This window comes from Acipenser ruthenus, chromosome 4, assembly GCF_902713425.1.
Source record: "Acipenser ruthenus chromosome 4, fAciRut3.2 maternal haplotype, whole genome shotgun sequence".
Lineage (NCBI taxonomy): Eukaryota > Metazoa > Chordata > Actinopteri > Acipenseriformes > Acipenseridae > Acipenser > Acipenser ruthenus.
In genome coordinates this window covers 52376452-52402314 of record NC_081192.1, presented here as the reverse complement: position 1 = coordinate 52402314, position 25863 = coordinate 52376452, and the positions used below count along the sequence as shown (strand labels likewise).

Here is a 25863-nt window from a genome sequence, read left to right as displayed (position 1 = left end):
ATTCAGCAACATGTTGCTATGATGTGCTGCAAGTGGAAGCCTTACTGAAGTTCCTGAATTTCAAAAGTGGACTCTATTATGTATCTCACAGGACATAGTGATTTGGAATCTTAATGAATCAAATCAATATACAACTGTAACATTAACAGTAAGCTGAAGTCTGCTTAAAAATACAGAAACTCAGCAATAGTGACACAAGCTCCTATAGTATGTTCAACATATGGTTCCTTCCATACTGAGTCCCCAATTAATGAGTTTATTTCACCCAACACCCCCTATGGACAACTTATTTAAAATAAATGCAATGACAATAGTGTTTAGCATAATGTGAGAAATGTAATGTAATTTTCCGGTTTGTTCATTCGGTAAAGCAGATGCCAAACATATGGTGCAATTAGCAGTAAAATATCCTCTTTTTTCACCCCCTTGAAACATAATAGTAAGAACAGCACTTAATCTGCCTCATCAATACCAAGTGGGACCAGTTCATGCCAACTGTTGAAAGCAATTTCTTAGTCCAATTTCTGAAAACTGGCCTAAATGTTGTTGTGAAATGTCAAAAGGCCTTACGCTACGTGACCTGTGCCACATCATCTACATTCCTAAAGAGAGTCACAACAAATAATAAATTACGTTTAACAGACTGATTCTCAAATGTTACATTATTTTTAATCTTAGCAGCTAAAGCTTTGGCTTGTTTAACTCCGTGAGTTCTGGTATTGTTCTTGAATCACTGCAATTCAATATATGTTTGGTAATTAGAGGTTTGGTAGTGCTCTAAATGTATTAATTACTACTGGTATGTTTGTCTTTAGCCTTTGTATTGTGGAAGGCTTCTTCAAAAGTCCTCTGACTGGTCTAACATTGAAACAGCTTTGTAAATATTTATTTTATTACAATACATTTAAAACCATCTTCGGAAACCTTTGAACAATTTCAACACACAACTAATAAATGAATGAAGCAAACACTGAAACTGAAACATCTTAGAAAATGTGTGTGCTATGCAGGAAACATAAAGCATGTACGCCTATGCCTACTTAAAACTAGATACATAAAAAAATCACAGCTTTGCTGATTCTGGCAACACCGAACTGCTCATTTTTGGTAGATGTTCTTGCATAGTGCTCTACAGAGCACTTTTCTTGTTTAGAATGAAAATTTGGTCATCAAGATACATAGTCACTGCTTTTTTTCTTATAAGCAAAAAAACCTGTTTGCTGTTTTTGTCTTCAGCTGAAATCAGGATGATTACATTTTTCCTTCACTGGCATGTAACCACCCCCCAAATTTTACATTGAACATGCCAGGGAAACTTTGAAGACTAATTTGGCAATTAAAAAAAAAAAAGGTAATACATATGAAGCCTAAGAAGGTGCTGTTATAGTAACAAAAAAATTCCCCCCAAGATAATAAACAATACAACAATTATATTATTATTATTTATTTCTTAGCAGACGCCCTTATCCAGGGTGACTTACAATTGTTACAAGATATCACATTATTTTTACATACAATTACATTATTTTTTTTTACACATTATTTTTACATACAATTACCCATTTATACAGTTGGATTTTTTTACTGGAGGAATTTAGGTAAATTACCTCGCTCAAAGGTACAGCAGCAGTGTCCCCCACCTGGAATTGAACCCACGACCCTCTGGTCAACAGCCCAGAGCCCAGAGCCCTAACCACTACTCCACTGCCACTTAATGGTTTGTTGTCATAAGTAGAATCCCAGTTCCAGTCATTCAGTACAATCCTACAAGAAATTTTTTGCACATACTCAAGCAGCTTAGTATTGTATTTTTGCCCCACCCCACCAGACAAAGGCATTACTGGAGCTAGTTTCCTGGATGTGGAGATAATCATACATTTAGTTTTGGAAATGTTCGGTTTCAAATAATTAATTCCAAACCAATCATAAACAAGACTGATATCATGTTGAAAAGCTAATCAGTATGTTTCTGGATTTATAATTGTTTTATATAATGTAGTATCATCTGCAAACATAATAATACTGGTAAATTCTGAAAAATGTATAGTTGCCAAATCATTAACATACAAATTAAACAACAAAGGGCCTAAAACAGATCCTGAGGAACACCAGATATCACTGGTAACTTAGATGAAAGTTCACGAGGTAAGAGGAAAACCAGCCCAAAATGCTTTCACCAAACCCATATTTAGAAAGTTTTGATAAAAGGACATTATGTGGAACTGAGTCAAAGGCTCTGGAGAGGCCAAAAAATACAGCAGCTGTGCCGTAACCAGAAGTTTTTGTATCATGGACCAAGAAATGTTAAAAGTGCATCCCTTGTTCCTGAATCAGTTCGAAAGCCAAACTGAGATTTTGTTAAAAAGTGGTTAAAGGAAAGGTAATTTTCACAAAAACTATACACAATCCTCTCCAGAACCTTAGAGAAAACAGGTGAAAGGGAAATTGACCTGTAATTAGAAACCAATCCTGAATCACCTCCTTTGTGGATTGGTGTAACCCATCAGTGTTTCCATTGTGGAGGAACCACTCCCTGACTTAGGGACAGACTGAACAGCAAAGAAAAATGTGGCGCAATGGTTTGAGCAGTGCACCTAAGCATTGTAGCAGAGATGCCATCTAGGCCAGTAGCTGACTCTTACGTTTAAGTAATATGTCCATAACCTGGCCTGGGGAGCAGTGTATATCCACTAATAAAGATTTTGGCAATGGTGTACCAAAATCAAATGGAGTATCAACTGGATTAAAACAAGAAGCAAAATACGTATTGAAAAGATCGGCTATGTCAGCTGGAGTGTCTGCTGAGACTTGCCCGTTGGACATACAACAAGGCTCCACTAAGTAACCCTAAAGCTAGTAAGAATAGTATTGGGTGAGAGAGTACAATATGTACAAAAAGTGTCAGATCGATACTGGCTAGCCAGTATAAAGAGAGAATGACAGTGAAAGTCTGACCTAGTGAAAAACTCGTAGAAACTAGGGGGGGTATTGAGATGTTCACTATACTGGCCTAAAAGGTAGCCTAAACAACAGAGCCAAACTAATGAAGACATCACTTCATTCAAATTCATTTTAATCATCACTGAAAGGGAAAAAGGCAATAGATTGAGTGAAAACAGTAATACCAAAAACAGACCAATATAAATAAATACACTGATAAATCAACTAAGTGAAACCCAAAATCCAAGTGTTCAAACCCAGAAAAGTTCAAATTAATTCAATTTTGTTAGCTAGGCCTCAGGTGAATGCAACCTCTCTGTATACCTGCTCCTGCTGGTGATAATGTGGAGCCAGGCCTCAGGACAGTTCAGAGCTGCCTTTCCTGTTGCTGCTGTAGCACAAGACAACACCACAGAACAGCCACAAAACAGCTAATGTCCTTGTCTCTTAGTCCTTTTTTCGTTTGCCGCTCACACCGACAGTAAGGATTTAAATAGCAGCAGTAACAAGATGAAAAAAAAGGTACACAGGCTGCAGTCAGTGGCAGCAGCAACGGTTGTGTAGTAGGATAGAGGCAGGTCTGTGATGCACTGAGGAGAATCAGCTGGCAAGCACACATGTATTTTTTTCATGGTTTCTTTACTTTCCTTTGCTCCTTAACTTACAAGTAAAAATAAATAAATAAATAAATAAATAAATAAATAAATAAATAAATGTTTCACCTAACAATACTGCCACCTATACAAAGTTGTGCCAGATGTGCTTTTACTGTTATTTTTCTTGGTCCCTGAAAATAGTTGGTGGGGAGTAACTGATGTTTATGAAGATGACATTTTAATCAAGATCACCAAAACATACAAACAGGTATACTGGCACATTCTTGTGTAATTCAACATGTCTCAGTTGCATTCCTACACTCCATAACTTAAGTATATTACCAACTGAGCCATACTGGTGCCATACAGCTTTATCTGTGATATTAAAAAGAGGATTCCTTTTACACAAATGTGTGCTATGACACTACAATGTGCTATGTTTTTGTTTTATATACTGTAAGATGCATGTTTTTCAAATGCAATATTGGAATTTACTTTTGAGGATTTTGTTTAAAGATGTGTTTACAGTGCAGTCATTTCTAATGAAGATGTGAACCTGTACAGTATTAGTAAAAAGAAACATTATATGGCTTTACAGTTTTCATGGTCTGGTGAGGCTATTCAATAGACTTGTCTAAACTAACAGTGAAACTGTCCTGTTCTTTAACAGTCCAAACATTTGGTTGCAATGTATCCTTTATCCCCATTTGCCTTGTATTGACACACTTAATATCTGCTCTCTCAACTCAAAAGTCACCCAGAGTTGGCTCTGGCCATGTTCAGGTAACAGTTCTGTTTACTGGGACTACCTCAGGACAACATGATGGATTTCCATTCATTCCCCTGCATTCCAGGCCCCTTGCTATGAAACAGCCGTAACCTTTCTGGGCCTCATGAAGGGCTCAGGCTTCCATGCTAAATTTGATAGGCTGGTAATACTTAACTGCACTGGGGGGGGGGGGGGGGGGGGTTGGCTTTCCTTTGTACCTTCTCCATGGATAACTTTGCCTATTGAATCCTATGTTCTAAATAATAATAATAATAATAATAATAATAATAATAATAATAATAATAATAATAATAATAAACACTACCTAGTACAAAAAGCAAGTAAATGGGGGTGTGGCCATTTAATTAATGTCTATTTGGAAATAAAGGCCATGTTATGTGTTATATGATCCGATGTGCCATATGGTTTGATCCAAGAACTGTCTGGTCTGATGTCCAAGTAAACAGCACCACAACAAATGAAGGATGACATTTGCTATACCAGTGTTTCTATGGATGGACTCAGCTATAGTAATATAGGGATGAGAATAATACTCTGTTGCATAGCAGTTTCACCCTTTCCAGGTTTTAAAACATGCTTGATTAACCTTGTACTGACACACTCAGGTGTGTTAAACTCGTAGTAAAACCAGGAAGGGACAAACTACTCTGCAATGGGAATCTTATTTCCATCCCTGTAATAATTCAAAACAAATGACTAACAGTAATTGCATGAGTTAAAACCATTTTTTTTCTTCATATAATTTTATACCCTCCCCCCAACAATCCAAGTCATTCCGAAACTGGTTGCAGCAAATGCTCAGGCATCTCAAGTATCAAACAAAAGGGTCACTTCACTTAGTTTTTCATCTAACATAAACACATTTGTTAAAAACATCTACTTTGCTGTTTGTTTATAATTTAAACATTATTGTTTATAATTTAAACTTAATTGTTAAGAAATCCAGTGCACTTGTGTAACTATGTTCTGTGTTTGTAAAACACTGGTTTCCTCTGAGGCGGCTATTTTTTTTTCTCTGCATATGATTTTAGAACTTTATGCCATTAATGCACTGAACACAAAGAACCTGATACAAGTATTGTTGAGTAGCCTATGTTGGAGGGCCTGCACATACCTCTTTTGTGAATATAAATATTTTAATCTTTTAATATACAGTATTTGTGTATTGTATGTATACGCGTGTGTATGTGTGTTTTTATTGATATTACTTGGATGTATAATAATGTGGTATTGTTTATTATTGACTATGGTCTACCTGGGTCTCTCTTTTTATTAGTGCTGCACTATGATGTACCTGTGCTGGCCCGGTGGGCACAAAGTGAATAAACTAAACTAAACTAAACTAAAGTGCACATATTAACTAACTGCCTGAATTTAAGTATGATATGACATAACACTTAGATGCATGCTTTGCTTGAGACCACTGGAAAACCTCAAAGATCTTCATAGTAAAGCAGCATTAATCTGCACACAATGCAAATGTGCAAAGTGATCTAAAATAGCATTGAAAAAGCACCCACTGCCCTCTTGAATCATTCACAGACATCAGTAAAGATAAAGATAAAGATATATCCTGGTGACAGTTTGGTTTTCCTTTAAAGGAATGAAAGAACCCTGCTGTAGTCTTGCCCTGTTTAACATCACTGAGAAGTTTGCTAGCAGAATCATGAAATAGTTTATGCAGTATATATAATGAGATATTACAGCCCATCTGTACTTTTATTGTGCCAGCAATGCTATGTTACTAAACAGAGCACAAAGCATCGCAGGGGCTCCCAGTTAACAGCCTCTCTCAGACGCCTACAAGCAAAAGACTTTCATGGATCAAAAAGAAAGCTTTAAAGTGGTTGAACAAACAGATGGAACCGAAAACTGCTAAGAATGAGGAGAGCTCTTTGGGAAATTTTGGAACTCAGGAAAAAAAAAGGCTTTGGGTTACAAAACAAACAGACAGTTTTTTCAAATCTCTGAAGAAAAATAAGGGGCTCCCACTGCAAGAAATGCTGTGGCACCAAATGGGGGAGCACATAGCCTTGTGCAAGGGTGATCTAAAGGGATTAGCCAGAAACATTAATCACAGGAATCTGTATTAAATCCACCCTTGTGTTGCATTTTTAATGCAGAGAGCAAAGGTAACATTGCTTTAAGGTGCTCTACAATGACCTACATTATATATAGGTTGTCTGTTTTTACAGTATGCAGATGTCCACCTTCAAATTAGAATCTAGCTTGACAGAAATATAATTTAGTACTGTAACAATCTGACAGCTAGCTGTCATTTAAATAAACTCCACTGCAATGAAAGGCCACTTGTTCTATAGCACACCTTTTAAATGTAATGCAAATCTGTCTCAGGCACATTATTCACTAGTACTTGCATTCCTCTTTACCCTGATATCAGTTGAATTCTGACCCTATCAGAATACATTACCACAGATGCAATAAAACTTATCGCCTACAGTAGGCATTGCCCCTATGACCAAAAGTGGTCATCTTATTGCTCATCACCTGATGCATCCACCTGATAGGTTTAATCAACCATACTCATCAAAGCAAACCCCAAAGACCAACTTTTTTTGGTAAAGAGTTAATATCACTATGAATTGTGTTTTGTTTCACAATAAGACCAGTATTGACTGGAACAAGGTCAAGACACTTTTGTGTCTCCACATTCAATGCACTGTGACTCACATTTTAGATAGTTAAGATGTTCAGATTTTGTTTGTATTTAATGATTTGCATACTGTCATATTGTAAAGAGAAATGTGGAAAATCTCACCTAATACATTTCTGACAATGCTGGCACATCAGAATGAAGTAACTTCTTATAAAATAGTAACTTAAATACGCAATACCCAATGGTGTGAATTTAAGTTACTATTTTATAAGAAGTTACTTCATTCTGTTACTTCATTCAGTTTTATGTTAGCTCTATAGAGAACATTGCCAAGAATTTAAGTTACTATTTTATAAGAAGTTACTTCATTCTGTTACTTCATTCAGTTTTATGTTAGCTCTATAGAGAACATTGCCAAGACTACTTAAAACATGGCATTACCTAAGAGTATAGCAGTCACATTGCAGTTTCTCACAAAGGATTAATAAGGATAAACCATTTTCTTGTATAATTTCCTGAGTATAATTTGAAGACACATATATTTGCTGTTAAGGTTCTATGGCTCCTACCAATCAAACTGGCTGTAACAAAATATCTGTGACCGGACATATTATTTTAAAAATACTCCTTTAGTTAAAATAAATGAAACAGCATGTCTAATTTGTTAATAATTGAAAATGTTACACCATAATAATTTAGTGTGCAGCCTCCTATAAAGCATGTGCTTGTAATGGAATGTATTATTTAATTTCATAAATGCTATCCAATTCAGAATGATTTATATTTCCATGCTCCATGTTTCGAAGCCCAGGATATAATCTGAGAGTTTCAACATTTACAGTAGTCTCCGGCTAAGAGAACACCCCTCGGGAAGCAAGCAAAGTGTTCTCTTAGGCGAAATGTTCTCTAAGACGGAGTTGACCACCAGACACAATATGAATCAATAAATAAATAAATATGATGCAGGTGCATCAACATATGAAATGAACTGAATAAGTAAGAGAAAAGCAATAGGCTAGTGTATGTTAATAAACTATAATAATAAAGTAAAAGACAAACTAACATTAATAAATGAACTGTCAAACTAAATTAACACAGCACCCCTACACACAAAAATGCAGTACCAGATCTAGAATAGGGGTCTACATAATTTGCGATTTCGCAGATTTCATGGAAATCAGGAAATTGAGGGGTCACTGTGAAATTCACCTCTTTTAGTGGCCAATGCATACCGGACTACAAAAAACTTGTTTAAATGAACTACTGCACATCGCAAGCGACGCAGACTACGTATCTTAATTCTGTAGATAGGCTTTTTTTGTTTATTCCTTCGTCGTCCTGTGTGCAAAAAAAGAAGCATCTTTAGACAAATACCATTTAAAAAAAAAACTCCAAAGCGGTTAACTTTCTTGTTTACTGTTCACATGACAACAGTGTTTTAATCAGCCTATCAGTGCGTCTGTACTGGCTTTTCTGTGACCTGTACTGTTCAGTAGGAGGTGGGACAAAGTCAGTGTTACATTGTTATTTTGATTTAGGTTGCTAAAATCTAGTTTTCAGCATTGGAGGTAAAATACCACAAATGGACAAAAAAGCAAAGAAAGCAAAGTATATTTAAGCTGAGGATCATGTCAAGACATTTCCCAAAGAAACTTTATATGCAGATGGGGGTAAATTGTTTTGCACATCTTGTAATGTGACTTTGAAGAAAATATGATCGATCACTATTTAGCTTCAGAATCACACATTAAATGAAAGGCTACTACAGAGGCTGCTAAACAGAACGTAAAACAAATAACAGCTTTCGGAAAACAAACTTGAAAGTCAGTGCAGACAAAATGTATTCCTTTCAGTTATAGCCAAGTTAAATCAGTACTATAGGTATGATCTAGCACAGCCGTCTCGCTTCAAACAACCTGCTGCTTACTTTTTAAACGCAGTTAGAATTTTAGACCCGAATAGGCACGTTTTCTTTGTTTTGACTCGGTACTAATAAAATAAATTCCTGGATGGGAAAAACAACATGACAACGAACATTCTGCATATACAGCCTTTATTAAAAATGCCCGATGCCCTCGAGGGTAACCGAGTTTTGGGACTGTTTCTAATCAATTTCCACATCTGTATAACTTGGCAAAGCTTTGCCTTACACTTCCAACCAATTCAATGGATACAGACGTGCAGTCTCAATGTATGGGCAAGTCTTCACATACATTCCTGGGGGATGTTGCATGCTTGCCTTTAACAAATGACAGAACACCGTGTTAGTAAGGAAGCAAGTATCACTATTTTTAGGCTTTTATAGTGTTCTGAAATATTGTCTACTTGGGTTTATTTAATGTTTAAACAGGTCCGCGAAATGTCCATGAAATCCTAATTTTATTCCATAACCTACCTGGGAAAAATATGTAAATTCTCTGCTATTAAGTAAACGCCTAATTATGAATGCATGAACAGAAGCAATATCTAAGACATACACAACATTATTTAACAGAATGGTGAAGCAAGTCACCAGAACGGGAAACACAAATTGCAATCAGAATACAAAACGAGTCAATGATATGGGGACAATTCTTGAAAGATTGAATAAACCAATCAGTGTGCCTCAAGACACTCTTGTGATGACGCTTTTGAATAAACCATTTTAATTTAAGTTTGATGATTATGAGTTATTAGGTTACAAAACAGTACCATATCCGTTGTGAACGACTCGCTATCAGTGCCAAGAAGGTGTTCTTTTAAGCGAATTTCTGTTCCTTAGCCGGAGCATTTACAATGGGAAAAATCAGCTTCACCACAAGGGTGCGCGAAGTGTTCTCTTAGGAGGTGTTTCTATACAGTATGTGGAGACTACTGTATCTGCAATGTGTAATGCCTGTATCAGATCTGTAATTAAAGCCTCTGAATGGGTGGCCTGGTGTGTCTGTGGTCCCCCGTGTAGGTGCAGGATATTATCAAACATGGCAGCCTGTGGGACGTCAGCTGCAATTTAATCCAGGCAGCATTTGGGCTGTCTTCATATTGTAAAACACACTGAAATGTATTTTATTGTGTATTACTCATAAAAAAAATTGCGTGTGTTTTTCTTAAAAAAAAAACTAAAAATCCTACTTCATTTAATGAGTATGAGTCCTCTTATAACTGGGCTTGCTATTTTTCGATATTAATCGGTAAAGCTCGTTAAACGTCAAATTCCCACATAAATTTATATAGGATTGTGGCGGAGTGTCCCGCCCCTTTGTTTATTATTTAATTATATTATGATGTATATGTACATATGACGGCGAAAGCCAATATTATTTGTTATTGTTTTGTATTGTTTATATTTTAAAAACTTCATGAGGATACGTGATCAGCTGCTGATTATTAAACTAGCTGACAGTCAAGCATCCTTATTAAACTCGTGCAGACTGTGGCAGAGGGGTAATAAGATCATTACTAGCTAGTTAACCCCTCGGCCAGAATATAAAAGCCTGCAGCTTTGGCTGCACGGGGGGAGAGTGTCAGAGGAGAGACGTGAGTTTGTGAAGAGAAGTAAACAATTGCTATTGTTTCTGTTTGTTTGGCCTTTGTGTTTGGTGTTTTGTGTTTGTTTAAATCTTTGTTTTATTATTTAAATAAAAAGTGCTGAACACTGTAGTGTTTCAATTTTGCCCCGCTACTTCCTGGAGTTGTCTGTGTTTCTGGTCTGACGTCACCCCTGCAAAGCCATCCTTGCCACAAGGATAAACGTCAGTAATACCACTCGTTATTTTTTTTATTTTCTTACCAAAAATAATCATTTAGAAATCATCTCTAGTTTGTGTAGTTTTTATACTTACTGTCTGTCACTGTCAATCATGTCTGTTAGTACTGTAGTTTCACTATCACTGTCATTTCACCCTGTTCTGACAAATCTCGTTGACTGAAGCAGCGCCACAATGCTCTCATTCGCTTAAATGGCTGTCAATCATCATGACCTGCACCGACTCTGTCTACACTTTCATTTGCCAGCTAGAGCGCCTATCATTTAAAGCGCCTACTTTGAAATTAGCAGGTTAAGGTGTAGGTAAGCTTTTGCTATAGGTATACGGTGACAGTTACTAGTTTGATTTGAAAATGGTGCGCAAGAGGAAATCTCTTAATGAATATTGTGCACAATACCCTGACCAGCAGCTGAAGTATATGAGGCAGGACAAATCGGGTCCGTCTGCCTTCCATTCCAGTGACTCTGAGCCTGAAGCAGGAGAGGGGGGAGCTCAGACTAAGTGCGAGTTAGTTCTGTTCAACTATCTAATGTTTTGTTCTGTGCATATTATTTTTATTCGTAAATTTATGCCATAAAAGTCTGTGTAATACACTTTTATATGCTGCATTTTCTACAGTTTATTTGAGACAATTTTTAAATGTGTGTAGGATCTATATCTATTCAAGGTATAGCTCTGCTGTGACCAAGCGTTATTTCAATTAGAATGTTGGTAACCATGGTTTTGTTGCATGGTGAATATGATAAAGGGGTTTTGCTAAATGAGATGTTTCTCAATGGCATAAAAAGTCTGTGTTTTTTTAAAGCATAATAGTCGATTTCACACATTCTCTGCTTGAATGGAAAAATATAGATCGAAAAAATTGTAAATTCTTTCTAAAATAAACGTTGATATTAATTGTCGATTTGGCAAAAAAATAAAAATCGAATAATAGCAAGCCTACTTATACTGTACCCCAAGGGACCATGAAAATCAGTACGTTATAAATGAAGTACGTTGTAACCATTAGTTTTAACTTGTCAACCTGTCAACAACAGACAAAATAAATATATACAGGTAAAATATATTTATCTATCTATATATCCTTTTCCTGACAGTCCCCGATGCACTGTCGAAAATAAAACTATCTCATTTTATATTTTTAACTAGACCTAACACTACATAAAATAATTTTCATTCTGTGCACATTCATAAAGCTTAAAGTTTAGCAGCTGTACTGATTTACTACAGTATTAATGCTTTGTTGAACACCATGTATTTGACTAATGCTTTCACTAACCTCACAGAAATAAAGCCTGCCTTAAGAAATGCTTTATGTAAAGTCTCGATTCTCACTTCACGCAAGCCTTTTCCACCAAGTTAATTGCATCAAGGAGTGTCACTTTGGGAAACTCTTGTGCATCTCCATCCATTTCTGCTATAACACGCATCAGCAACTGTCGCCGATACAAAAGCTGTACACAGCAAAAAACTAAAACAAAAAAAAGGCAATCTAATATAAATTGCACACCCCCTAGCGTGGCAAGCATACTTTAGCTACGGTTATTAAAATTGCATTAAGTTAACTCTTAGTGTAAAATACCTTGCAGGTTTGAATTGGTCCCTGGTCTATGTCTCAAAGTTGTGTTCAGAGGAAAAAATGCCAGCTTGATGTTTTGCAGCTGTATGGTGGGGTGGGCACTGCAGTTGTCAACAAACAAGATGATGTTCCTGCCTTTTCGCTGTAACTCTCTGTCCCAGTCCCATAGCCAGTTCTCAAATAAGGTAGAAGTCATCCAGGCTTTCTTGTAGTCCTTGTAAATGACAGAAATCAGAATACAAAACGAGTATTCTGATATTCCTCTCATGCAGCGAGGGTTTTGAGATTTGCCAATGACCATTAATTTTTGTTTTTCACTACCATCGCTGTTTGCACAAAACATAACTGTAAGTCGTTCCTTACTTTTCTTCCCTCCGCTGCAATTTTCACCAGAAAAGGTCAATGTTTTGTGTAGTCTGTAGGAAGACTAATCATCCAAACCCGATTTGAGAAGACTTTCTTTTAGAGATGTATATACTGCCTCTGCAGTTGTGCCCCCTTCAAGCTCCACTAAATCAAGAAAAAGATTTTCTATGTCACCGTTGCCAGTTACATCAGATCTGAGGTAAACAATTAGGTAGTTTAACCATACAAGCTGCTGTGATGCCGATACAAGATTTGGTGCTTTTTAACGTTGAAATCATTTTGTTTTTCATTTCATGGGCTATGTGTTCGATAATGTTTGCACAAGAGTGGTCTGATCGGTGTACTGACCCCATTTTTGCACCGTTCATATCTTGACGTGAAACTAACTGATCCATTTTGCTAAAAGCTAGCCTTTCTTTGCTGATTACTAGGTATGCAGTTCAGGATACTGCCGCCGTGTTGTATAGTAAATGAGAGCTTAACTCTGAAATCATGTTCGGAAGAACATTTTTCTCCCTGATACTGGCGATCTCGATAGCCTTTTGATGTGCAGCGCTATCTCTGTGCTTGTAGATTTTTCTACGTATCTGTTTTGCAAAAGATGAACTCACCATGCCACTCAACCATTCTTCTGATAGCTGAACTCCCTTTTCAGAAAGAAGTCATTTAGCTTCTTTGCAGACTGTACACCAGATGTTTGGTGTTTCAGTGTCGTCGTTTTTCTTGTCGGTGTCTACATTCTGTATTTCAGCTTAATCAAATCTGGCCCGTTGAGCTGCGTGTTGAAATGGTTATGGCCTGACATTGGGCAGTCTTATATTTCTTCGTGAAACCGAAATCTGAGAAATCTTGCTGTTTTCTTTTAGACATTTTCATTCAACTACTCACTATGCACCAAACCTTTATTTCCGATATCAGACCGAGGCGCGAAGATAAAAAAACGATCGTGTGTAGATGAGCGTTCATTTGAATGTATTAGCTCTACACAGCGCCACCTGTGGTGGCTGATCATGACAGGTCCAACTGAGTGAAGGAACAATAGGCTACGGTCGGAGACCCCCCAGGTTTAGATATTTAACTCTTATAGGGGGGCTCTTATCTCTTATAGGGCATCTCAGCCCCCCCAAGCTCCCCCGTAATTCGAACCTTGTATGCTAAGCATTTTTCGTTTGTTTGTTGTCATTCATTCTCAGACTGGTGAGTGGCAACATATCACTTCTTTGTTGACGTCACAGCAACTGTCGCAAATGCAGCCCTGATTTTTTTTTTTTACTGTCCCGGATGTACGTTATATCCGGCAAAAGATCTGTCTGGAATAGAAAAACTGCACATTTTAAAAGAAGAATACGTTATAAACGAGTCAGTTTTAACCAGAGTAATTCCCTATTTTGAATTTAAAAACCTATTTTGTTTGGTTGGGACATGCCTGTTCAGTACGTTGTAAATGGAGGTCTGTTTTAACTGGATCCGTTATAAGTGAAGTGCACCTGTATGTATGTATGTATATCGTCGACGAAACACTGAGGATGGAAGGTGCCCACTTGAAGACCCCAGAGATGTACCCTACTTAGCTCAATCCAGACGGTTGTCATGCTGATGCAATGGGGAGGCCGCACTGTGGTTGATCCCCGGAGCCAGCATCGCAGCCGTTGTGTGTGCTGATGCGCCAGGGAGGCAAAATAAGCTGATCCCTGGAGCCAGCATTACACTTCAGCCGTTAACACCAGACAGAAGGATTTCTTCATCATCATATGGAAGGAAGTGCAAATGGATGGAGACACATATGGATCACATTAGTTTACTGTAAAGCTACGTCTTAGTTGGTGCTTATCTTGGCGAGAGCCGAGTTCAAATCATCATGGAGTTTTAACATCTACTCTTGTGTAATGGAAATCATTATATATATATATATATATATATATATATATATATATATATATATATATATATATATATATATATATATATATACATACATATATATACATACATATACATATATATAGGACTTTTGTTTTTCAGTTTTTATTAATTAAATTTTTCGGTGCTTATTTATAGCTATTCAAGTTTTATGTGAATGTTTTTTTTGGGGGGTGTGGAAGGGTGGGGGTATTCACTGACACGGGAGACAGAAGATTGTATTTGCAAACACCGCACAGGTGCCCAGTTTTATTTCTTTTCTTTTGTATTTATTTTAGCCTGCAGAGGGCGCTGTTGTCTGTGGCCTGTATACCGGCAATGGTAATCAGGACAACAGGTTACCAGCACAGGTATAGGCTGGTGCACTCACAGGTGTTCAAAAATAATAATGAAAACCAAAGGCGAAATGAAAAAGGAAAATAAAACACAGTAATAAAACTACTAAACAAAAGTGCTGCTTACGCTGTGCCCCCACTGCCGCTATGCCGGTCAGCTCGGGTCTCCGTCCTACGCTTCGCTGTGCATTATACACTAGGGTGGCCAAGGTTCCCCTACCACTACACACGTCCCCTTGGGTATGTAACCACAGATTTTAATAAATGGTTTATATAAGGCTGGCTGTCTTCCTCAGCCGTGCTTGCCTGTTTTGGTCGCTCGGAATGTATCCAGTTTCCACACTGCGCTGTACAGAAACAATCTGCACTTTAAACTTCTCGTTGTATTCCTAATCACGGCCATCCCAATGCACAACCAAGCGCAGTTCTTATGGGCCGAGCAATCTCCCAAGGCTCGCCTTTATTGTTTATTGGTTAAAACCGAAAATTACAAGCCCTATATATATATATATATATATCGAAACATTGGCTTGTGACAAATTCAATCATTGGAAAGACAATCTGCAGTGTGTAATAAAAAACACAAGCTTGTATAAAATGCATACTGTAATCTTAGATTAAAAGTACTTTGGTTTATATAGCGCAGTTTATTTTTTAATTGAGTACCAATACATCAGGTGTAGTAACAGTAGAGGGCATTAACCTGTCTTACATTTCATCTAATTTAGTTAAAATTTATAATGATGTCTACCTGTAAATAAATAAATAAGAAACAACAACAACAACAACAACGTCATCATCTTGAGCCAGACCCACTTGGTTAGCACATTGAATTCTCTCTTTCCCTGTTTACACTAGATACTTTTAAGCCAGCTTTGAGGCGGCTTAGGTCTGTTTTTTTTTTTTTGTAGTGTTAATGCAGCCGTCCCAGGTCCAGCCTAGGTCCAGCCATTTCAAAAGTGGCCTGTTCCAGAGCAGTGGAAGCTGGTGGCCAAAATAAATGGGGAGGCAGAAAAAGCAGAGGGCTAGGGGTCTCCTTTAAGGAAACAAACAGAAACAGTACTCCTGATTTTTTTTTCTAAATGTATTACATTTAAATTAGTCAATCTATTGGCATTCGCTATGTCCTTCTACTGAGCTTCGCTCCTTTCACTATATTGCCATCCAAGGCCATCAATGTGGGAGGGCACTCGTCAGGTGATTGGCTAAAACAGGCAAAAGAGGAGAGGCGGCATGCCTCCTTCGACTGTTTTTTTAGATGGCTTTACTCAGTGTTCCATGCAAGCCATCTGAAGAAATGGAAGAATGAGATTGGCTAATAGACGTGCCAATCATAACTACAGAGGGGACAAAAGCACATTTTCCTCCGCCGAACGTACAGCGGTGACTGAGTAGTGAATCTGGATAGGACGTCTGCCTCCACATTAAAACTATTGTGACAAACCAAGGGGCCGTGTTATAAATGGCAAGTATGTGAGGGTGGAACCGCTAACAGGGCTCTGTCCTCTCACTGGATTGCGACCAGAGGGGGGACTACAATTCGCAAAATGGCCACCCCAAAAAGACTACAAGCCCCAACAGCCAGAGCAATGTGCCAAGGCGTCAACACAGACCAGGAAGTGAGGAGAGAGAGGAGTAGAGGGTGGGGAGGCATTGGGGAGGCATTGGGGAGGGTGCAATTACTGTTTTGTGGATTTTTGAATTGATTTACTGTGTATGACCTGAACCGACTGAGAACCCTACTGGCTGTGAACTTGATTTGTACGAAGAACCAGATTTGTGAACTGACCCTTGACATCCCTGACCCTGTGGGCCGTGTGTCCAACACGGCACAAGGTAATAAACAAACAAGAACTGTCTTGTTGGAACGAACTTTATTTGTGACTGTACCTTCTTGTGTGTGTCTCCCATACCGATGTGTGTACAAGTTTGCTTACCAAGCAAGAGCGTTGTCACACTATGTATTTATTGTTATATTACATATAAATAAACACATATTTCAACATTTTGGAGCCAATGCGACACTCCCTTCGGAATGACATCATCGGGGATGCACTACAGTTCAGGGGCTATGCACACGCATACAGGGCCAAAGCCAGTTTAGGGCTGTGCTGAAGTGTAAATGGGTTGCTCAAATGGGAAAGAATCTTTTAACTTCATCGCCCTAAGCCAGCTCAGGTCCTAGTTGTAAGTGTAAACACACCTTCTGTAAAGCACCGGTCTTCCCCAATGGGTTGATTTTTTTATTCCCTTTAACATCGCTGATTACAAGAAAAATCTGACGGCAGAGGTTTGCAGCTGTTAGATCATTGAAATAGATTATACTGTATGTTTGTTACTGTGTATTATATCACCATTTATTTATTATATTATGTATACAGGCCTTTGCATATACATTTGAACTTTTCTGTATATTTTCCATATTGGCCCAAACAGAAATGAAGCTTAAACTGTTTTAGTGTGCTTGCCATTGCTGAATGAATTACAACTGATGGAATTGTATGAGACTAATATACTGTTGGGTACATTTTCCAATCAGAGCAACAGCTATGGACACCAGTGTCTGTTTATAGCTATATCTTTAGGCAATGGGAAGCTGTTTAGTTGTCTGGGGTCCAGATGTGAACATCGACGAATTACCATGAACATTCAGAGCTGGTACAGAGAGACAGAACACTCCAGATGTTGATTGTGTGCTGTCCCATGGTCTTTGACTTGAACTTTTGGGGATGTAAATGAAAGACAAGCAGCAACCAATGTACATTATAACAATACATACCAATTACCTTCTCTTAAATTGTTTATGTTGATGGTCATCTAAATCAAAGCACACATGAGAAGTATCCACAATTTTTGTAAAATGTGATTTTTTAATAATGTTACTAATGATCACAAACCAAGCACAGTACACATTTATTACGATGGAATAATTCTAAGACATAGACAGTACCACTCATCACTATAGTTCTCATCCCAGATGTGATATGCTGCACAAAACATGTTTAGAGGCCTGCTTAATATACAATAATACATTTAAATAAATAATACATATTTAGTCTGGTTCTGTCATGAACTGAACTGCAAATGTGATAGTGATTAGTGCCTTAACTGTGAGAAGATGAAATTCCAGGCTTTTTATGTGCAGGAAGTATTCTGTTGATTTTGGCTTTCCCTGGAGAAAATGTTCTTTTATTAACATATAAGGCCACGGCCACGCTTTTAAGTTTTCTTTTCTCCTTGTTGTTTTATGGAAATGCTCCTGCTTTATCATTAACATCTGCTTTTCTTTCAGGCAAGCCACATTATATTATTCAATAGTTCTGGGATAACAAAAAGTCACTTTGAATATTTGTCACCAGAGTGAACAAGGCTCCCTTTGTGAGAGACAAGTTTGCTGTTGATATTTTGTGAACATCTATGGTGCAGGGAGGCCCATTCAATACACAGTCAGAAATTCAAACAGCTTCTCACTTACAATAAATATACATTTCTACAGTAAAGCAATTTTAGCTTCACCTATATCCAAATATAGCAAAACAACTGTTCTTCACTTACTATTGGTGGTGATTTAACCTTCATTGTATTAGGAACAATGTTCCCAATCAGGGGTTTTCAGCCGGGGATACGCATACCCTTGGGGCTACTTTAAATACTCATACTTTTTGTTTTATTTATTTGTTAGGAACAGCTGCATTTTATTAACAGCAATAGCAGCGTGTTGGATTGTTTTCGGTTTGATACACCCAGATTACCCTGTGTATCGTTTCTTGAGTCAAAAATAGTACATTTCTTACTTGCAAAAGAAGAACGAAGGAACAAAGCACAAAAGAGTCTTCAGAAAGTGGAAAGCAACAAAGTTATACCGAGTCTATTTGGATTACTTTTATGGTAGCTTCAATAAAAAGTGTATAATTATTAGTTAGTCTAGTTTTATCTTTTAGGTACATTTTTTTAGTGTTGTAAACATTTTAAATATCACACACAATTATGCTGAGATGGAAAGTAAAGGGTAACATGATACATATTTACAATGCAGACTGTTTTGGATTATTTATAATAACTTTGCTGAACAGACAGTGAATTACTGTTTGGTATTCTGTCCTAAGTCAGCTGTTCATTGTCAGTCACAAACTGTTGTGGTATAAATTATGTTAGGCTACCTTATACATGATTATATATGAAAAGGAACAATATTATGGTTGCAGGACTTGTGTATTATCATTCTAGACCAAGGTAAGACAATCTGAATATGATAAAATAAGGGGAAATGATATGTGTATAGGTTATGGTAGGCTATAGTATGTGTCAATGTTAGCATAGGCTTCTGTAATGTGACAAATATTTTTTTGTGAATATAAGGTTAGAGTTGAATACTTGCAGGAATATTTTTGCACAAATATGTTCTTATGTTCTTTTTCTATTGCTAATAGAAAAACTCTGGGGGCTGCACCTATACTCTCTGTGTTAAAATTAATTTAAATCTAACACTGGTCAGAAACACTTAATCTACATATGGGTACTCGCACTTTTTCAGGTGAAACAGAATTTGTTTCACCTAGGTTAATACAGAAGTAAACCTGGCCTAGACCTTCAATGACCCCTTTTTTTAATGTTGACTGGCAGTGTTAATACAGGACATGACGTCCAATCAGAGGTCAGGAGGTTTTATTTCAGTGCGCAAGGAAGCGTTAGGCTTTGTAAATCACGCCTTTAGAATGTTTCTTAGCTCTTCGCATCTTCTGTTTTTCACCTTTTCTATTTGTTTTTGGTGCAAGTGAAAACACATTGCTGGAGTTTGTGTTAACTTTTCAGACTACAGACATATGAACGGCGTGATTGTTATAGTGACACATGCATGTCACCCGATCCTGAAATGTTTCATATTCCTCTTTCCTGTATCAGAGATATGGAAATATGGACTTTTTGCCAAAACAAACATCTGTCTCCAATTAAGTTATCTTGTATTTCTCAATGTATATAATATAATATAATGATGAAACACAATCAAGGACACTGGTGCCGCCAAAAGTTAGCAGCCAGTTATGTTAACACACATCTAAGGTAATGGCAGTGTTTTTCTGGTGTGTTATTCACAAGAATCAAAACAGTACTGAATCAATCAATGCTTGAGATACATAAATTTGTGAAATTCTGAGACTCGTTAGTGATCTGAAGATGGCCATTTCAAAACTGCCCAGAGCAGTATCAATAAAACCGAGCATTGCGGTCCTCTGCATTCAGCCTTACCCAGAACGATTAGAAATAACACAAGGTACAGCAAGGGGACAGTAAAAATGTTGTTTTTTTTGTTTGTTTTTTTTTTTAATCAGAAATAGGAAAGCCAACTATAAATGTGAAACAAAACACTCCCTCTTTATTTTGCTGTCTGACTTACATATGAAAAAGATATTGAAAACCGTAAATTAAAAGTATAGCACGTGTACAATTCAAAGTCAAAAGGCCTAACCGTGAATTAACCTAAATCTTGTGAATTATCGAATCGTGAAGTATTGAAAGAGATATGTATCGGTTATTTATTCAATATCAAGTAGTTATTCATTTCATAGTCTATTCTATATACTGTGCATATTAATGTACATGTAGGACCCTATTCACACAACTTAAAGAACTGTTTAAAGGAATGTTTTGTTATGGCCTTCATTTAATTAAATCAAGGGGCTTGTGTTCACAACCCCCTTTTGAACTGCTTTAGGGAGGGTTTATTAGTTTACTCTCATTTTTCAAAGTACTGTTAAACCTTAAAAAAAAAAAATGTACCGTAACAAACAATTTTTTTAAAAGTCCTTAAAAAAGCATTCTAAACAGTCCTACAAATTTGTGCATGGGGCCTGTATAGACTCATACACATTAACCCTTTGCGGTCCATTTATTCAGTACCTGTCAGGTGTGTCAGGTCTAATCTATTTTCACACAAGCTGTTTATTTTATATGCACTGTTTAAAACTAATTTTATTCACAGTAAAACAGGTTTAAAGGGCACTGAATATCAACAGGACACTCAGTACTGCATCTCCAGCCCCGTCCCACCCCTTGTTCGCTGTATTTATCACATATCTCTTCATAGTCGTGCATATTGATAAATCATTTCCTGATCACTCGATTTACCACCAAACTCCTTAATAATGCTATCCAAGTCATTATTTTATTACTATAACATCTCAAAAAGCTTGGCAAATGTCTGCAATTTTCTTTGAGCGCTGGATGCGGAAACAGCTATCTTGTTTGTTTATGTCCGTGTTATGTCTGTGGTGAAGGGACTATGTGTATTGCTCAGATCCGCCTCCTTTTTTTCCGACTTCTCTCGGTCTCTCTCAGCCATGGAAAGCTTTTCTCGGCTTTTTCCGGAGAAAAAACAACTAGAAACCTGTGATTTGATGCCTTTTTGATGATGTCGGATAGGGTGCGACATAGGACCGGAAAGGAAAAATTTTAATGTCAGACCTGGTCCGATGTAGGGCCGTAAAGGGTTAATATTGTACTGAAGTGCTTCTTGTCACGAATAATAAATAAATTAAATTTTTTACCAGTGTTTTTTTTTTTCTGCCTCGTAATAAGAAAGGATTCCAAGGCCATAGCATTTGTTCTCATTTTTGTTTCTACTAACAGCTGAATAATAATCTTAAGCCTTGTGCTTTACAAGGAGTGCGTAAGTGAAACCATGCACATGGTCAGGGTTTCAGTCTGGGTTAATAGCCTAATTCACTCAAAATTTGCTGGCTGCATTTTCTGGGAATTGATCCCATGAGGAGCTCAGAAACTTCAGAAATTCCAGAGCAGTTTTACTTAACAAAAACTCTGCCAAATGAAATCACTGAAACCTAACAGCAGGTTAGGTTAGTCTCTTATGCAGACACTATAATAACACCTCAGTAATAGTACATGGTCAGCAGTGATTCACTGAGCTACGTCCAGTTATCGCATAGATATAGAGCAACCTTTCAGTCTGGGTCTCTGTTTTAAGCATGTGGAATAGGAAGGAGGAGGCTGGGTATGAACCTTAACCACATCACAACATTGCTTGTTACACATGTGCTTAATTATCAATAACCTATTAAATGTCTGACTAGGTCCTAAAACAATTTAGAATGTGAAGATACCCAGTAAAGATGATGTGGAAGGCCTTCCAGAACTGGACATTTTCATAACATTTTCCAGTCTAGAACCTGTATTGGAATTAGGTCAGAATCCCCTGCCGCACTGTGGCAAAGTGGTTAACAGTGTGCAGGTGCAGGAGTGCTGCGGTGATCAATGAACAGACAGACAACATTAATCCAGGTGCAGTGGTGTTTTATTTGTACAATCCTAAGTGATGACAAAAGGCAGTAAATAATAACAATGAGAACAGGCAATACAGCGGCATGTATTGCTCTGGTTTAATCCATGGGTTGGTCCCGAAATAATAATAGTCCCAATCTTTAACACCCACACGTAACACAAAACACAAACACAAGTCCACAGTGAGTGATATAGTGCTCGAGGTGTAAATACAGTTTATTCGTGAATAATTGGTGCAGTGATGTCCGGGTAAGTGCTCTGGCTACAGCTCTGGATCGTGTTCAGCTGTCTAATAATAACAAACAAAGTGGTTCCTTAGACACGACAAAACAAACAAAACACTCATGATTACAATACATGTTCTCCTTCCGGTTCACCTTTTAACCATACAAAGGAACAGATCACTTCGCTACATCCCCTTTTGTACCGTCAATCATGACTAGGTGTCTACTTAGATCGCGGTAAATTTACGTATTTTTCAAGTTGCAGAATAAAATTAGGATTTCCCAGACCTGTTTAAACATTAAATAAACCTAAGTAGACAGTATTAGGGCAGCAGTGTGGAGTAGTGGTTAGGGCTCTGGGCTCTTGACCGGAGGGTTGTGGGTTCAATCCCCAGTGGGGGACACTGCTGTTGTACCCTTGAGCAAGGTACTTTACCTAGATTGCTCCAGTAATAACCCAACTGTATAAATGGGTAATTGTATGTAAAAAATAATGTGATATCTGTAAAAAAAATGTGAAATAATGTATAATGTGATATGTTGTAACAATTGTAAGTCGCCCTGGATAAGGGCGTCTGCTAAGAAATAAATAATAATAATAATAATATTTCAGAATACTATAAAGCCTAAAAATAGTGGTACTTGCTTCCTTACTAAAACAGAGTGCTGTCATTTGTTAAAGGCAAGCATGCAGCATCCCCCAGCAGTTAACTTGCCCATACATTGAGACTGCACGTTCTGCATCCACTGAACTGGTTGGAAGTTAAGGCAAAGCTTTGCCAAGTTATACAGATGTGTAAATCGATTAGAAACAGCCCCAAAACTTGTTTTCCCAAGGGCATCTGGTATACTTTAATAAAGGCAATATATGCAGCACGTTCGTTGTCATGTTATTTGTCCCATCCAATAATTTATTTTATTAGAAAATGTGCCTATTCGGGTCTAAAATTCCAACTGCGAAAAAGTAAGCAGCGCGTTGAAGCGAGGTGGCTGTGCTAGATCGTTGTAGTACTGATTTAACTTGCAGACAGGAATATTTCTTGTCTGGGCTGACTTTCCAGTTTGGTTTCTGAAAGCTGTTTATTTTACGTTCTGTTCAGAAGCCTCTGTAGTAGCCTTTTGTTTAATGTGTAATTCTGAAGCTAAATAGCGGTCGATCATATTTTCTCCAAAGACACATTAAGATATGCAAAGCAATTACCTCAGTCTGCATGTACAGTTTCTTTGGGAAATATCTTGACATACTCAATAATATCAAGTAGTTATTCATTTCATAGTCTTTGATATTCATTTCATAGTCTATTCTATATACTGTACATATTAATGTACATGTAGGACCCTATTCACACAACTTAAAAAACTGTTTAAAGGAATGTTTTGTTATGGTCTTTATTTAATTAAATCAATATACTTGCTGAAAACTAGATTTTAGCAACCTAAATCAAAACAGTGCAGCACTGACTTTGTCCCACCCCCTACTGCACAGTACAGGTCACATAAAAGCAGTGCCAGTAGACGCACTGATAGGCTGATTAAAACTTAGTTAGCATTTGAATAGTAAACAAGAACTTTAACCGCTTTGGAGAACTTTTTTGTAAATGTTACTTGTGGATGTTTTTTGTTTGTTTGTTTGTTTTTTGCTTAAGAGCAATGCACACAGGACAACAAAGGAATAAAAAAGGGCTATCTACTGAAGGAAGATATGTAGTTTGCGTTGCTTGCGTTGTGCAGTAGTTCATTTAAACAAAGTTTCTTTTTTTTCCTCTCCGTACTTGTCCGGTATGCATTGGCCCCTAAAAGAGGTGAATTTCGCAGTGACCCCTCAATTTCACGATTTCCTTGAAATCGCGAATTAGGTAGACCCCTAATCATGACTCCTTGGTTAAAGAGTGCAACCACTCCTCCAGTCCGCAGCTGCCACATCATTTTTCTTCCAGGTCGATGATTTAGTGTACCATAGCTTTGCCCCCTTTCTAGATGGCCGACTTCTGACTAACCCTGGGAATGAATTTTGTCAGGCCATCCAGTCCAGGGCACTCTGTTCCCTTTACACAGTGCCCTTACAGGTCGGGAGGGAGATCTGTCACCAAGAATCATTCTGTCTCTGTCACACGCCCCCATGGTCCTTTTTAATGATTACCAGTTAAAGTAGATATTAACTGTATAATCAATAAAATTAACACAATAAAACAGAAGAAAAGTAGATGACATTTTCTGCAATGTTCCTTATGTGAAGAATTCAAGCAACAATAACACATCAATTTTGACTTGAGAAACTTAGAACATGTCACATTGGGCTGGTTGCTTCAACAGTTTCCAAGAATTGTTGCCTGAACTTTCAGAAGAAACTAATTGTAGGGGGCATTTTTCAACAATTTTCCCTGTATATTTCAACCACAAACATCACATTAGTTTAAAATACTTGCTTCAACAGTTTCCAGACAAGGTTGCCAGAATGTTTCCTGGTGTGTCATTGCCTTAGTGGCCATAAAACTCAAGGCAAAATTCAGGCAACTTGTTTTCTGGCAACTACTGAAGCAACCAGTTGTAGGTGATATTTGAAATTAATTGGGAAATTTGATTGAAAGCAACTCCCTTAGGTAGTACTGTAGCCTCACAAGTTGCCAGAAAGAAACAAAACTTTTCCTTAAAGTTGCTTCGTCTCATGGCCTTGAGACAGCCTTATCGTGGAATGTATCACACAGACTTGCATCTGGCTGGTCTGTGAACAAACAACAAAATTAGGGCTGTCTCAGGTGGTCAGGCATGACATTGGCCACCATAATTCCCCCTAGTACCAAGTCTATAAAAAAAGCTCTCTTTCTCTCTCTCTCTTTGTTTTTTTCTCTTTGTTCACATGTTGGCCAAAAATTACACAATTGATAGAAATCATAAATCCCTTATACCACCTTAACAGATGGCAAGTGAAAAAGGGTCTCTGTCTGATGCGTGGGATTAATATATTGTTGTTTTAAAAAAAAAAAAAAAAAAAAAGAGGATCAACACAGCTGCTCTTGTCCCCGTTTAAAAAGTTGTTGACAGCAGTAAATAGTCCAGATTAGGATGCACACGCAACTCAAGCTGCTAAATAGTGACCTCTACCTAAAGTTACAGATGTTGCTGCAGATTTGGGAAGCAAGTCAGAATAGGGGGATACAGATTTCCAACACTGGCTTTTCATTATACATCACCTCACAATATCAGAAACGTAAAAAAACAGCTATGGCCAAAGGTTTTGCATCACCCTATAGAATTAACACATTTTGCTTTATAAAGTCGAATGAAACTTGCTGAATAATGTTACATTAACATATTGAATTACATACCGCTTTGTAGTTTTCCATATAAGTAACGAAAAACTGACAAATTGAAAAATGTGACATTTTGAAATCTAATGTAAAATACTGTACTTCTGTTATGGCTTCCAGTAGACGTTTGCGATATTATTTTGTAG

General features: G+C 37.4%; 1 protein-coding gene across 2 annotated transcripts in view; it reads right to left on the bottom strand.

The window, feature by feature from the left end:
• LOC117399568 (collectin-12-like) overlaps nt 1-25863 on the bottom strand; it is a 101744-nt gene that overhangs the window by 57839 nt on the left and 18042 nt on the right. Inside the window, exon 1 of one of the 2 annotated variants that reach the window (XM_059022537.1) lies at nt 12272-12541. The exons of the other annotated variant lie outside the window; for it this stretch is intronic. Coding sequence (XP_058878520.1) covers nt 12272-12536 — 265 coding nt within the window. The 5' untranslated portion in view covers nt 12537-12541. Of the gene's footprint in view, nt 1-12271; nt 12542-25863 lie in introns of those variants that run through there. 2 annotated transcript variants of the gene reach the window in all.